At 39.5% G+C, this 15,669-nt stretch overlaps 1 protein-coding gene across 1 annotated transcript in view; it reads right to left on the minus strand.

The window, feature by feature from the left end:
* SNX25 (sorting nexin 25) overlaps positions 1 to 15,669 on the minus strand; it is a 91,378-nt gene that overhangs the window by 3,217 nt on the left and 72,492 nt on the right. The window contains exons 12-17 of the mRNA XM_072862575.1: positions 10,136 to 10,276; positions 9,413 to 9,526; positions 8,701 to 8,865; positions 3,711 to 3,828; positions 2,429 to 2,495; positions 364 to 545 (exon numbers count right to left, since the gene is read on the minus strand). Coding sequence (XP_072718676.1) covers positions 364 to 545; positions 2,429 to 2,495; positions 3,711 to 3,828; positions 8,701 to 8,865; positions 9,413 to 9,526; positions 10,136 to 10,276 — 787 coding nt within the window. The remainder of the gene's footprint in view (positions 1 to 363; positions 546 to 2,428; positions 2,496 to 3,710; positions 3,829 to 8,700; positions 8,866 to 9,412; positions 9,527 to 10,135; positions 10,277 to 15,669) is intronic.

The following is a 15,669-nucleotide window of genomic DNA, read 5'->3' on the forward strand; positions in this document are numbered from 1 at the left end:
GGGGTGGTGCCACTCTCCCTATTTGTCAAGTAGTTCCGGGTAGCAGAACCACCTGGTATTTGCTCACAGAGAACCAGCAGAGAGTGTCTTGACTTCACTTAGGTTCCTTGATGAATATTACATACAGACAGAGGTACAGCGATACTGGATTTTGCATCCACCAATAATACCCAAATCCATGCCCTTTACCAGACAGACAGGAGTTATGGCAAAGAGTAAGGCCAAAATTATCCTTATTTATGCAAATAACCATAATTTACAAGTCTACAGGAAAAATTTAAAATGCAGCAGAACAGTATTTGATTAATCAGTTTCCTTACTAGTTCTTAAATCCATGATTAAGCAGAATGAAAGTGATCTCACCTGGAATGTTTTCAAGTAGTTTTTGCTGTGCTCTCTGTTTTGTCTCTTGCTTTTGTTCATCGCTCTTGGCTCTTGGTGGTGGTGCTAACTTCCCATTTGGCCAAAAAGCATCTCGAAACACACCAATGTAGTAAACAAGCATTGGTTCACTGAACATCCAGTGTACAGTGTCACGGATTTGCCTGTAAAGAAGTGTAGAAGGGAGCACATCAGAGCTGGTCTTTCACATTTTATGCAGATTTATTCTTTTCACCTCTGAAAGTAGTGGAAGCGATGCTTGTTTTCATGTAATTATCCCAATTTATCTGAGATGATTTCACCAGCATCACAGCAAGCCGTATTCAGCTCTGGGTGCTCTAGTATCTAGGTCACTCCAGATACCCGACTGAGATGTGGAGAAGGCTACATTTCAATGTAATCCACAAACATATATTAGAAATTACAAGTACTACACTGAAATGTGTATATATTTCAAGGACGGGCAGTACAAAAGCTCCACTGGGTAAAGACATAAAAATCACCTAACTAATTGTAGCAAACTCCAAACTAGTTGCATGCACAGATGTGCCTGGTCAGATAAAAACAGATGAAGTTTTGATAAAAGCACAGTAAGTTTCCTCACAGATACCAACAGCACATTAGTGAAGAGATTACAAATGGAGATAGCGGCCTCCTCCTGTGGCTGCAGGCACTCACTGTAGCCTTCAGCACAAAGAGTCTGAGGTAGACAGCAGGCTCCAGGCAGTACTGCCTAACTGTGCCACAGTACAGTCGAAACCCTTACAATCAATAAATGTAAAAATTCAACCAACATGTAAAAAGCTATATAGCAACTCTGCATGCATGCTGTGGTCACACACACACTCTCCCTTTGTCCTCTCTCAGGTGTCTTTCATGCTAGTTATCAGCAGTGTGCAAACAAATGAACCGATTTAAAATTTAAAACTCAGTGAATGGATACTGTCAGAGACCATCAGTTCACCAGGAGTCAACTGCGTGACTTTCCATCACTTTTTGTCCAATTTACCACTACATAACACACGAGAGGTTTTAAAAGCCATGCCGGCACGTGCAAATTTAGACACTGACCGGACAAAGGAACAGCCTGTTCTGCTGGTAGATTTCTGGGCTGCAAAACTTACCCGAGTAATAGTCCCACTGCTACACCAAAACAAAATAATGCATTTCATCAGATTCTCAGTGGCCCTTTGCCTATGTGAACATGCTACAGAAATCACAGATTCACAGACTTTCATAAGAAAAACATCATCATGCTTAAGAGCGCCAGTACTGATCAAAGAGTCAAGGGAAATGTGTTTGTATCAATCATCTGCTCTACTGAATCAAGTTTTACTGTAGACCTTTGTTTCTGACAAGAAAAGGAACACTCTTCCAAAATTTTTCTGACCAATGATATAGCTTTCCACATGAAAGGTGCATAGAGACACGCACGCTTACTTCATAGCTTCAGTCCAGGCCTCACTTGACAGACAGGTCTTCAAATGATACCGAAAAATACCTTTATGAAAACACATCACTGTTACATGTCTACAGGTTTCATGTTACAAATTAATGGTTCTCATCAGGTATAAACATTATTTCAGTCACTTTAGAGAAATATGTATTTGATTTGAAAGAATTACTTAAAAGGGAAACCTAGTTTCAGATCTGGCAAAAATATTCATGGGACTGACTGTAAGATAAAGCACAAACTAAAAAAAAGCCATTCAGAGCCAGGCCATTCAGAAGAACAGGACAGCAAGTAATTATTTTTTTTTCGGTTATACATATGTGTGTGTGTGTGTATAAATAAAAATAATGAAATCCCATGAAATACTGTGTTCTTCCAAAAGCAAAGCCCTGTGTAGGGGAAAAAAATAAGGAAAAAGATAATTCATATATCTGTGTCTTCTCTAATCAACATATTTGTGAACTGAGCTGTGGAAAACAAATGCAGATTATCATATACAACAGAATGTTCAGGTTATTTTTTTTAACAATTCTGCTCTCAGCCTTTTTTTAATAGAACAACAATGCAAGTTCAGTTAAAGTAACAGCTACTTACTTGTTGATAGTTCTTCCAAAAGTGACTTGTACTAGTGCAATTAATGTTTTTCTGACCCACTTGAACACTAGAATAATGAAAAATGACAGAAAATAAAGATCAGGAGGTTAGTAACATCAGGGAACCCATGATCATCAGAACTTTCCCCTCCACCCCCCCTGCAAAAAAACCCACCCCACCCCTACAGTAAACATGTGTGTTATAATCCTTTATAAGATTTCACTAATTGTACATAGGTATCATTTTTCTTGACTGCTTTCCCTGTACTGTTTGCTCTATGGTTTTTAAGTCCTGCAGATTACATAAACATATCTGTAATATGCATTTGTAGTTTATACTGTAAACTTTTATGTTTAAGAATTTTTAAAGTTTATTGAGCCACACAACTACCCAAACCCTTTTTTCTACTAGAAAAAAAGAAAACCCCTCAAATTTCACACCTTTTTCATACCTACTTGTATAATGTTGTACACACAGCAGCATCATTAACATTCTGAAAATATTTTCACTCAAATAAACCAAGCAGTTAGCTTTTCATTATGAATAAAGGAAACAAATGTGAGTGATTCCTAGTAATTACTGGTTGATCTTTCTTTCATGCTGTTCACTATCAGCACAAGAAAGTCTATATTTGGAAGACACATCTGCCATTTTTGGAAGGTGCTGCATTTTGTAAGACTTACCCTGTAAATAATTTTATAGGGCATCAAGTGTGGCTGCACATTCAAATAGAAACAAAAGTATTTTTCTTTATTACCATCATTCAGTTACGTAAAGGAGGAAAAAAAATCTGGTACTGAAAGATAGCCATTCTAACATCTTTTCCACTATACAAATTGTAGAACTAAAATGCATACATAACATACTTAAAATTGACATTAAAATTATGTGGCTTTGTCAGTGACATGTTCTGTAATAAAGCCATCTTTCCTTCCTCATAATTCATACATTCTAACATGCAGCCTATTTACAGAAAACATACTTTTGTACTTCTTTATTTTTTCCAGATTTTTTTTTTAAATCGAAAACTTAAGAATATTGAATACAAATGCTCTCCTCTACCAGTTACATTTTTACTGCTATGTTATATTGGAATTTCACTTTTGAATGAAAGTACCAAAGTGATGAACTACTGAAGAACAGCTCTGTTCCAAACAAACTGGCTATATAGATTGCAAGAACATTTCCACTTATTGAAACAGCAGAAAAATCCGAATTACAAGGTGCCCCAGATTTCTTGGCCAACAGATTCCACTAGCAAATAAGCAGGTTTACAGCTTACTTCCTCGCAGCTCAAAAATCTCTCCAATCAGCATGAAACATGGTTCAGCAAGAGAGTCCCTTTTCCCATCCACCTCCTCTCCGTAGTCTGACAGGTCACTATCCTCTTCTGTTTCTTCCTAGGAAGACAGACACAACATGGGTATGCACCGCAGTTCCCCCTCCTTCTTCCAGAATGGATTTAGTTACTGCCATGCTCTGGGGAAGGAGCACAGCCAGTCTGCTCAATAAGGGCATTAGAGTCACCAACTCTGCTGCTGGCAGGATCTGGCCAACAGAAACCTCACCAGGGATTTTGAAAAGGGATTGCACTTCCCACCAGACAAGAGCGATGAGGACACTCTGCACTGCTGGAGTCATCACCACTGCTACATCTTCTGCCTGCAGCCTTGCCCCAGTAAGCACGTCAGCATTGGGTGGATCTGCCCAGATTTGTAGGGTCCACTGCCTATATTGCCCTGCCAACACTAGCTGGATAAGGGAAAGCAGGTGATGTGGGAGCCATGTACTGCTAGGAAGCAGGTGAGAACTGTAAGAAGGAGATGGCACTCAGAGGTGTTTGTGATTGCAAAGCCTCCTCTGACACAACACCCATGAAGGACAACCAGGATGGGGAGCTAGCCAGCTGGAGCTGTTTGCAACACAAGCAGCTAGGAAGAAAGGGGGAGAATCTGGTTATGGCACAGGGAGAAGGCAAGTAGTTGGCTCCCCTGAAGAGCAGACAGTGCCTTGCACAGCTGAAGCCACTCAGTGGGATCAGGCACCAGCAAGTTGTCCTTGCAGTAAGCCAGGAACCAAACCCCACAGTGGAAGACGAACTGGCCACTGCAAAGACAAGCACCATGAACGAGTACAAGTCCCAGGCAGAAACATAATATGGTGATACTTAGTGACCTGAGCCTGAGGATACCCAAGTTCAGGGTATCGAAGGGAGTAGTTATTCAGAATAGACTCACAGGAGAAGACTGGATTGAACCACCTCAGTTTTGGCGGTATCGTTTATTCAAGAACGAAGAGCAGACAGCAGGTTGTTTCTCAGTGTCATGAAGATCTGCTTCAGCATCAGGACTACACCACCTACCATTACTCATGGCAGCCAGCACATCCCTTTGCCTTCCTGGATCCTCCCCTGCCCGCCTATGCTTGGAGCATAGCTGCAGTGAGGTAGACCTGACCCCTGCTGAGGCAGGTGCAATGCCCCAGTCTCTGGCTCAGGAATGGTCAGAATGGTGTGCAGACAGGTTTTCTTTCTTCAGCCCTGCTTTTCAAAGAAATCCATCATCTCTTAACTTTATGAAGTGTTAATGGATAGAAAATGGATTGTGGTGTAAGATAAGGAATGATAAATTCCTTATCATTCCATCATCTAATACTGCTTCCTCCCCCACCCCCCCCAGTCTGGAAAACCTGCTTCATGGCTCTACTTCTCTTGCATTATTTTGGTGTCTTTCTTGGCGTTATGGTCACAATCTTTCAGTCATTCCTTGCCTGTCATTTGAACCCTGCTACACAGAGTATCCTACAGTGTCCAAGCTGTACATTAGTTTGTCTTACTCCTTCTTCACACCCTCCAAGTCCCATCTAAAGCCCATCATTGACTTTGGGTATATTTCCAGTCCCTGAGTCTTCTCCAGGCATGGCACTAAATTCTAAATGTCCACATAGACTTCCCTGTTTACCAACTTCCACAGCTTGATGAGTCCCCAGCTTTTAAAGCCTTCTGCTAATGATAGGCTAAGCTGTGACCCAGGGCAGGGAACAAAAAGCCACACCATACTGACAAGAAATGCCACACAAGGAAACCACAAATTATTACCCATCTTACCACACAAGCACACAAATTCACTGACAATGAACAGAGTTTTCTCCAGGGACACAGTCTAGAGCAAACTCCAGTCCTGCTCACTATCTTCCTCTGGTCAACAGGCTTCTCGGCCCTTTGTTATTCTAATTATTCAAGAAATTAAGTTTTATTTAATTTTTCATAGTAGACATCATTCCGTATTTTCATTAAGCACTTGGGCAACAGAACTGAAAATAAGCTTACTGAATTTGCAGGTGAGCTTACTGAATTTGTAGTTGAGCCCACAGGGTGCAGTTTGATAAAGACAGATGCAAAGCAGCAATAAGTCACTGTGTAAATGCAGGAAACGAAACAATTGGTATTGATAAGACTACAGAAAAAGATCCAGCGCCATACTGCTGTGGAAAAGGCAAGTGTAATACCATGATGTTTAAGCACAAACATTGTTTTTATGACATACATACACATATAGATATAAAAATTATTTTCATATATGGGAATAGGAAAACCTAGTGGGACCATCGTGTTTCAAATTTTAGTCACCATGTTTTCAAGAAAAATATGGATAATCGGATAAATCCAGAGCAAAACCATAAGAATTAAATAAAACATAACCTAACAAAAACTAGGAGAAATTGGGGCTGCTCAGTCTAAGAAATAAAAGAATAAAAGACAAAAGGAAAGCGGTAACTCCTGATAACTGAGATGATCCTAACCCAAACTGTTCTGTGTTTGCTGCAGACAGGACAAGAGCTAGCTGGCTAAAGAAGGGAGATCTAGGTTAGACAGTAAGAAAAGGTTTCTAACCATGAAGACAGCTGAGAACTGGGATATGCTGCCTTGCTTGTCCAGAGAACATCAGTTATCAGTGGTTTAAAAACTCATTAGACAAACATGTGCCAAGAATTTTGACAGTACAGTTCAGTCTTCTCGGAGCAGGAGGGTAAACCTGATGATCTCTCTGAGGTCCTTGTTCTATTTTTCCACTGTTCAGTGAATCCCCTATCATTTAGAAAAATGCAATGAGAAGTGCAAATTCTTACACCACAGTCCATTTTCTATCCATTAACACTTCATAAACATAAAAGCCCTTCCTCTAGATGATATCACTGTGTTTTTTCCTCTGATTTGGTTTTGGTCTTGAGAGCTAAGAAATATGTTCTAAAGCTAGCCCTGTCCAAGGAGCTGTATATACAAGAGATCTGAAATTGCTGCAATATCTAATCCTGAAAACAGCACTCAAGAGGTAATATTGTTGCTCTAACACATATTTGAAAAATGCAAGATGAGACATAAAAGGTAAGGAGAGCTGTACAAAAGCATTCTCTTCTACAAAGTCCAAAATATGAACTAAACCAGGAATTCTTAGTTACAAAGAGAACACAACTGTAACATCTTTGTAAAGTGTGGTTTAACACAACTAACTTCATTAATGACCTTGTACCAAATGATTTAATCCTAGTTTAACTGCTTTGGTAAGTTATCCAAAATGCTGTCACTGGACAAGATTGAGCTGATCGAAAGGTCACACCGAAAGACAAGGGTGTCCAAGAAAAGTTAGAGCTGATCCCAGACCACCTCACAATTCCCCTCCCTCCACTTAATCATTATTTTTAAACTAGGACAAATGTTTGCCATCCTGATTCAGAGGGTCTAACAGTTTTCTATACTCCTTCCATCTGTATTCTGTTGTCTCATCTTATGTTTAAGCTTAGGGAAGGAGGGAAGGAGGGGAGGGGAGAGGGAAGGTGGATGTGAAGCGGGATGGTCTTTGTCTGCATTTGCACAGTGCCTGGCATAATACAGTCTAGCCAAAATTAAGTTCCTAGTCCCACAAGAAAGAAATAGTATTAAATTTAAATGGAGTAAGAAGATATGTTCCGACTCCTCTGTTGCCACATTCTCTGGGCATTTTTTGCTCTACTTCCTTCAGCTTTTCAGTACCAGTTGCTTCATTTCTGCTTAATTTCTTTTGTTCTCTCTCCTCTCTCATCCACTCTCATTACAAACTCCCTTTCCTTCTCCCATATTTCCTATCTCCTCCTACACACTCACGTAATACAATATACATGCAGTCTGGCTTTTTTCTTGAGGATGTTTTTCAATTAAATAGCAAAATACAAATAGCTTCATGCTTCTATGCTTTTATGCTACTTCTACCTAACAGTCATTTTAGTGAACGCACTTTTGTTTTTAGAACCGCAGTACTTCTATCGAAGTGTAAAATTAGTTTCTCAAACTTTCTTTATATTTATTACTCTGAAATGAGACATATGCATTCAGCATTTAGGTGCAAATACAGTGCAATTTTGAAAAATGAAAATATATAGGATTTTCTTATTCCTGAGAGATGCAAGACCACCTTTTTGCCTATTAACAGCCTAGAACTGTACAAGTTCCCCAAACTCCATTTATCCTGCAGAAGGCCCATCCACTGCAGACAACTACAGCATGTAAGAACAGCATTATTTCATATACGTATAATTAAAAAGGGTAATAGAAATAGCTCCTTGGAGGCTGCATATCTGCAACATGAACCACATAGAATAGAGCGCCATGGAATTATGATCAATTTTAGTCACTGAGCTATTTTAGTCACTAATCTATTCTTCACTGCATTTTGAAAGACAATATTTTTTTTTATGGCATAGTATCAAATTCTCCAACTGGTTTGCCCACATGAGCTCCCGCCTGTATTTGCAAAATCCTTCAGTGAGCTTGTACCATTTGCCAAAATTCTTTGTCCAAACTAGCTTTGCTTCAGAAGTTGTCCAGAAATTATTAAGGACACACAGCTGTTCCCTGCCAAGAGAAGCTTCCAGAGAGAGAATTATTTTTACCTGTCAAAAACCCTCTGAAATACGCATGTTGAGCACAAAAAGTGGGAAATTTTGCTATAAAAAAATAAACAATCCCACATGGACTGCAATTCGTTTATTTGTGATAGGTTACACATTTGCCTATATGTATTTATCAAAGGGCAGGAAACTTATTGTATTAATAAACACCTTTTAAATTCATAGACAGCTCTTATTTCTGACTCTTTGTTCACTCACAGTAAATTAAAAATGACCTTTGGAAATGCCTTCCAATATTACCTGCCATTCAAATGCATTATATTAATGGCTCTCCCTGCTTACTTTGGATAAGTAATTAAATTTGGGAAGATTACTTTTCTACCACTTACCTCCTGATGAGAAAACAAATCGCCAGGAAGTCGCTCTAGAAATGAGGAGAGTGAAAAAGACGACTTCTTTCCTTGCACATCAATAACTTTGAGGTGCTCTGGGGAAGGGCTCAAGAAGGCATAAAGTGCTTCACTCTGGCAGAGTCTTTCATCAGAGAGCAGTTTCTATGAAAGAAAAATAATGACAGAAACAACACATCAATTAAGTGTTTCTTGTTAAGGAACAAAATGTGTCAGGCCATCCAATAAAACTGATTAAGACATGGCTCAGAGGTAGAGTGAGAAAAAAAATTCCATGTCTCACAAAGATACTTCACAGATATTTTAGGAAGCTAGTTCTAAAGTATTAGAACTAGTAAGATTAAAGTTTTTAATCTTACAACTTTCTTTTTAAACAAAAAAAAGTTCTAATTTGTAAGAAATTTGTTGTGAAGTGTTGTAGTTAGAAGTGGCAATTATAGGATTCATTATTTCCTATTTCTTGATGAATCAAAGTTTAAATTAACTTACTACTAGAGGAATGGTTACTATCAGCCAAACACATCTCAACTTCAGGCATTTTTAGATAACTGACATTTATAGTGTCAAACCTTACATCTGACCTATTTCTTCTAGGCTCTCTCTTTAGCCAATAGAGAGACAACATCCACTCCAGAGGTATGATTCAATTCTCCTGTTTAGACATCTGTTCTTTTTGTCTTTGTTTTCTTACCTGCAGAAAGTTATTAAGCTGGTTCTTGGATTTCTCCATGAATTTCTGGTCTATGGATTTGAAGGGCAGCTTGCTGAGGGAAGGCAACTGAACTTTCTTTAATGATGGAAAACACTGTGTAGGAGAAAGGAGAGCTCACTTAAAATACATGTGCAGAAAAACACAGGTCGTTCGGAAGAGAAATTAAAGACTCCTTTATACTCTCATGTCCCTTCCACACCCCTTTCAGCACCTTGAAAAACACCTTCCCTTACCCACTATGGGCTGACACATCTAAACCCTTTCCCTTCACACCACCATCATTATCTATCCCTTATCAGACAGAAAGGCTAAAGCACTGTAAAAGGAAACCTTCTCTGTCTCTGAAAGCTGTCTTTTCTAATACCTCCCTGGAAGCCAGATACAAAAATCTAGTTTTTTATCTGTTTTTTAAAGCAGGCTCTTGCATGACAATGCAGAGCATATACCATTTTGACATTGGGTTAGTCCAGTAAAACATTCATTATTAAGGAAAAAAAAATATTGTTTATAATCAAGTTTTATAAGCACCTAGCAGAGGCCAGAAACATGCAGATAGAAAACTATCTCTAAAAGGCTAAAAGCCAAAAGGCTGGCATAAAAACTGGCAATATTAAATTTTTATCTGGTTTTCCCCTCTCCAAGCATCATTCTGGCAAATTTCAGCAATTTGCACCTTCTCCCTCCCCTAACCGAGATTCGTACCTCACTGAGTTTCCGGTGTAGGTTCTGAAACTCACTGAGCTTCCTGGGAACAGTCCAGTTCTTAGTTTCAGCCCCACCAACTTCTTGTAAACTCACCATGACAGAGTAACAGGGCACTTGTTCTCCATTCTCTTCTAAAACCTTGTGGGGAAGAAACCAACAGGTAAGGTATACTACTTTAAAAGCAAACAGTGGAACATTTGGGCTGCCAGCTGACTGGCTTGCAAATTCAGTTGTCATCACTGTCCCATGCCTCTCTCGGAATTTGAAGGCTACACATGGAGCAATACCCTTAGTAGACTAAACTTTACCCAAAATGCTATGTCAGTCCTGAATCACTCCTCCAGCTAGCCACTATTACACTTTACATACAGCTTTGCAATGCTGTCCATCAGCACTCAAATCTCCCTGACTTGTCGTCTTCAAACAGCTGCATGTATTATTTCAGTTTTTAAGGTACCTACCCACATAGCTTTCTGATTGCTTACCAATACTCCATCTCTCCCGTCTGCATTTTCCTGACTGTTCTCCCATTATTCCCACCCTTCTTTCCCAGTGCTTGTGCTGAGGCTCACCCACACACCAGGCACAGCAGCTCTGCAGCTGGGCCCTGCGGCAGCTGGTGCTGTCTTAGAGCAGTTTCTCCATTCACTTGAGCTATTCTGCATGAACAGAACATGTGCTATCCATGAGGTGTTTATTTCTGAGGGGTTCACAACTTTACAAAAATACTAATGAATCAAGCTGTACAACAGCCAGAGGAAGGAGTGATTAACTACATTGTGCAAATGGGAAAACTACAGCAAAGTTGTTAAATGATTTTTCTTGAGACAATGGCAGCAGTGTGACCATATTATTTCTTAATTTGATGAGCCACCCAGAATTTCACCCTTATGTCCTAATGGTAACAGATTTTTGTTTACTTATTATAAGGGGACAGCTAAATAGATTATGAAAGGCAAATAAGGGAAATGCATAAAATACATAGCTCTTTTTGGCCAATCCAAACTCTCAAATGCTTGTTTTAATATACATGCAAATAATAGAAAGGTAATTATAAAATACCACTCTCACACAATCTTTTTAAGGAAAGTAGTAATTTTTAAGCTTTTTGAGCTTTTTTTTTTAAAAAGAATATTTAACTAATCCAATTAGGGTAAGAATAAGCTTCAAAATTCATATAATATGACACATTTTCTGAGAAGCCTGTAAAGGTCTGACAATACTTAAAGCTAGTGACAGATAATTTGATGAGTGGCTACATCACCATTGTAAAAGACACACAGCTAAAATGTATTTTCATATTTTACAGCTGTTCAGAGCTGTACATGGAGAATATTCCCTGCGACGCACTCCTCCTAAAGCTGCACACAGACCACTGGGAAGCCCGATCTGAGGCCTAGGTTTCACATCTCTCTGTGAAAAAAAAAAGCTGCAGCAGCACCCAGACAGAATACAAAGTACCAGCTTGAACATCCGAAAATGTGCCTGGTTCCCAGCACAGCTACTTGGGGAACTGCCCTTCTCCTGCTAGACTACTGCAGAAAGAGACGCTTGAAGAGCCTCCAAAATGTAGGTTAGAGGGACCTGGCACAGAGGGACTGGGATCTCCTGGGACAGTCTCTGCCCTGTCTACCCCTGAGCTAGATTGGATTTATGTTTGTAGGTGACTCACAAACACCTCTTGGCAGCCGCTTTTAAAAACTGGGAGATCAGTGCTGAAAATGCTGACCCGAGTCATGCGTATCATTCTCCATTACACATTTGTCCCCGGGGCAGGGATTTGCATGTGCGTAGGGTCATCTGAACTGTAACTGTCAGGAGAGAGTCATCCCTCTGGAAGCACATTCTCAAAATGGGAGGACGTGGTACTCCTGCTTTCAAGTTAGGATCCACGTGCAAGATCGTTTAAATTCTAATTACTAGGTGGAGACACATTACAACTTCCTTCAAATACCCTCATATAAATATCCAAAAGTCTTCAAGATCTTCTGAAGAAAGCAAAATTTTTGATCAACTTAAGTACCTGTGCATTTGCTTTTTCCAAATTAATGAGTCAACTGGAAAATGCACAGAAAAATGGGATGTTAGGGGGTCTTCTAAACTAGATCTAGTCCTTTGCTGCAGGCACCATCTCATACAACTGGTATCATGAATGAATTCAAACTTGTGAAACAAGGTTTTTTTCCATCCCTGTTACACTAAAGGTCTGCTCTAGACCCTCACCCTGGTCATTGGAAGTTTCCTTTCAATTTCCAAACTAATTTCCCATTTGTTCCAACAATTCTTCACCTCTCCCTTATGTTTAGCATTATTGATGTGTTTTTATAGACAGCCTTACTCTTCTGAGTCTCCCTTTTGCTAAGCTAAGCAAATGAAAATGCTTTCACAATCACTTCTCAAGGGAGAAGTTCCTCATTCAATTCCACCCTTCTCAAACGCAACGGCCCAGCACCTGCAGAGCGACTGTAACACTTCCTCATCTCGAATGGAAACTCCTCTCCCGATATATCCAAGGGCCACATTTGCGTTTTTCACACCTGCAGCCCACTCAAGACAAACTGCACATCTGACAAGCCACCAGCGTACCTACTGCTTCCAGCCAAAAAGCGCTCCAACAGGTTGGAGCCAAAGCCCAGAGTTCCTGCTGAACGCCAAACCTCGTATGCCATCCTGTGAGATTTCACCACACTTCTATTACTCCCATCCTAAAAATCATCCAGTTCTTTCTGAGAACCATCCTAACCTTCTTCCAGCTCTGATTCTTCATAAGCATAAACTTAACATTTGTGCTCTGGTTTGGTTTTCCAAATCCAAAGGTCCTGTGATAGTCTCGGTCCTGATGGTTTCACAGCACTGGCAAGGGCTCTCAGAATTAGCCCCTAGGATGGCATTTCCACAAGTCTCCTCCTCAGCCCTTTCTCAGCTTACACATGAGTCTTTCAGGTTATTCACTGCTACTTACCTGGCAAGGACAGAATCAGCCCTCAAGTACCCAAAGCGGCTTCAGGCTATTGGGTTTTTTTTGCATTGGCAGCAGCTCCATAGCCTCAAGACAATGTAAAGATCAATTATTCCGGAATTTACTGTCTACTAGCATGCCATAGATACCTAGTCCACAAAGAGTAAAGACTTCTACCTTCTCCCTATGAGGCACAAAGTCCCAAAGTGGACAGAGAGAGATACGAATGAGGATGCTGACATACCTACACTGATTAATAAAAACTACAAGGCGCACACCAGAGGTGAGCACCTCTTACTGGGGTGTGTAGTGTGGTAACAGTAAGAAACATTCAATGAAATATTGCAAAAACAAATGAGGAACAAACATTATTAAATACTTTCCAGGAGAAACTATAGCTATTAGCTGCAGTAGGTAAAATGTAAACTTAACATTAGCAAAAACTGTAATAATAGTTCAGTAAAGTAACAAGCTGCCAACGAAAGTGGTTGAACCACCTGTTAGAAGCACTAAGGGATGGTCCAGACATCCGTCAGGAATAATTAAACATTAACAAAAATTAGCCCAGTCATTAAGCCAGTGAAGAACTGTATGACTCACGAGAAACTTCCTTCAGTCAGAGCAGCTCTCTGAAACAGCCCACCCAAGCTGTGCAGCAGTGAAATAGGGGCTAACCAGACTGCTGTTAAAAAAAAAAGTCCCTTAAAAGTCCCTTTTAAACATAGAAAGACCATGCAGAAGGCGTATCGGGCACACTGTTGTTTTCCTCAATTCACAGGAAGCTAATTTTCTTAACTTCCACTGAGCATAAACACCCTAAATTCCAAGATACTTAAATTAGTAAGACAAGCTATTTTTTCACCTTATTCGAATCTACAAACTCCATTCCTTATCAAAGTAATAGATCTTTAAAAAGATGTTATGCTCTGAAACAGTCTTCTTTCTTTGGACAGAGGAGGCAGAACGTCTGCTACAATACGAAATGATACAAGGCCAAAACCATTAAAGCAAGCAGAGCATGTTAGGTTACGTAGCTGTAAGTTTTATACCTGCTCGTATGGGGGGAATATACCTGTCACGGGGAAGTGACTCACAGAATTAGATGAGTTGTTATCATGGGTCCCCTCATTCTGCATGTTCCCACTGTCTTTTTTCAACCTCTACTGACCAGCCAAAACACTTGAGTCTCCAAAGACCGTTTTATCAGAAATATTAGTTACCAAAAGACACCTGTAGGTTATACCATTTACATTGATTTTGGTTTTTTAAATATATATTTCACACATACACAACTAGTGCATTTCTATGACTCAAAACTATAAAGACTGAAAGATTCAAGCTAAGAGAGTACAAACAACAGTTTGGACACATAGTTTTTTCCCAACTCTTAAGTAATTCTAGTTTTATATGTATTATCTATTAACTGGTTTAGTAAATCAATTTAAAAGGTCGATGACAGGCTATTGCACTTTCAGCTCAAATTCTATAGCAAAATTTATTTTTACTAAGCTTTTCTGCAAAAAACATAGGGCCACCAAGTTTTTCTCTCTCTAAAATCACAGAGCTACATGCTAGGATTAGTAACAGCATATTCTGCAGATAGGAAGACAATGTCACCTACTCACACCCCCTGAAATCATCAACTGCAGCCAGAACATTCCCGAGCAATTAATTAACATGGATAACTACAACATTAATGTTTTCTCCAGCCTACCCTTTGAAACACAGAGCTGCAAACAGCCCAATTAACGCAAGCCTACATTTAATTATGTAATCCAGTACTATTTATAAGTTATAGTTAAGGCAGCAAGTAATTAGAAACGTCTCCCAACCTCCCTCTTATTTAGCCGAACCACCTTCTCATCTGGTAATAAGGGAGACGCTGGACAGTTCTGTATGGTGCCCCTTACCAGAAAGATGCTGTTCTGCAGTTTTGCTGCACACAGTATTGCTGTTTTTTAAAACCAGACTTCAAAAGCTACAGAGAACACTTAAAGACAACTTAAGAGCTTCACCGTTCTCAACTGTGTCACCTGCAAACAGCATTAAAACAAAAACAAACCCAGACGTTGAGACATTGAGAATGTGGTTTTTAAAATGGCACTTTAAGTTTTTAACCTGTTGGATTTATTTCTTCTTTTACTGACAATGAGTTTAACTGTTCACAGGCCTATCAATAGTTTGGAAGAGCTCAAGACACAACCAAATAAACTCAACAGCACATAATTTTTTCTTCCAAGAAAATTTAGCCCAAGGAAACTACTTATTTAATGAACATTTTCTTAATGGCACAGGAGGCAAGCCAGTAGAGATCCAATTAATCTTTAATCCTCTGAAGTCCTACTGTCAAGAAGATTGTTTATGTACAGTGTGAGCCTACAGTCACTACATAACAAGCATTTATTGGGTTCCTTTCATGGCAAATGTTAACAGAAAGCCATGAGATGGTAATACTTTTTGTTTCCATTACAATTTTTTTTTTTTTTTTACATTCATTCTACAATTGTCTGCCTACTCCCAAATGGAAGAGCAGAACAAGACAAAAAAAAAAAAGAAGAGAAAACTTAACTTT

The sequence above is a fragment of the Ciconia boyciana genome, chromosome 5 (genome assembly GCF_034638445.1).
Source record: "Ciconia boyciana chromosome 5, ASM3463844v1, whole genome shotgun sequence".
Classification (NCBI taxonomy): domain Eukaryota; kingdom Metazoa; phylum Chordata; class Aves; order Ciconiiformes; family Ciconiidae; genus Ciconia; species Ciconia boyciana.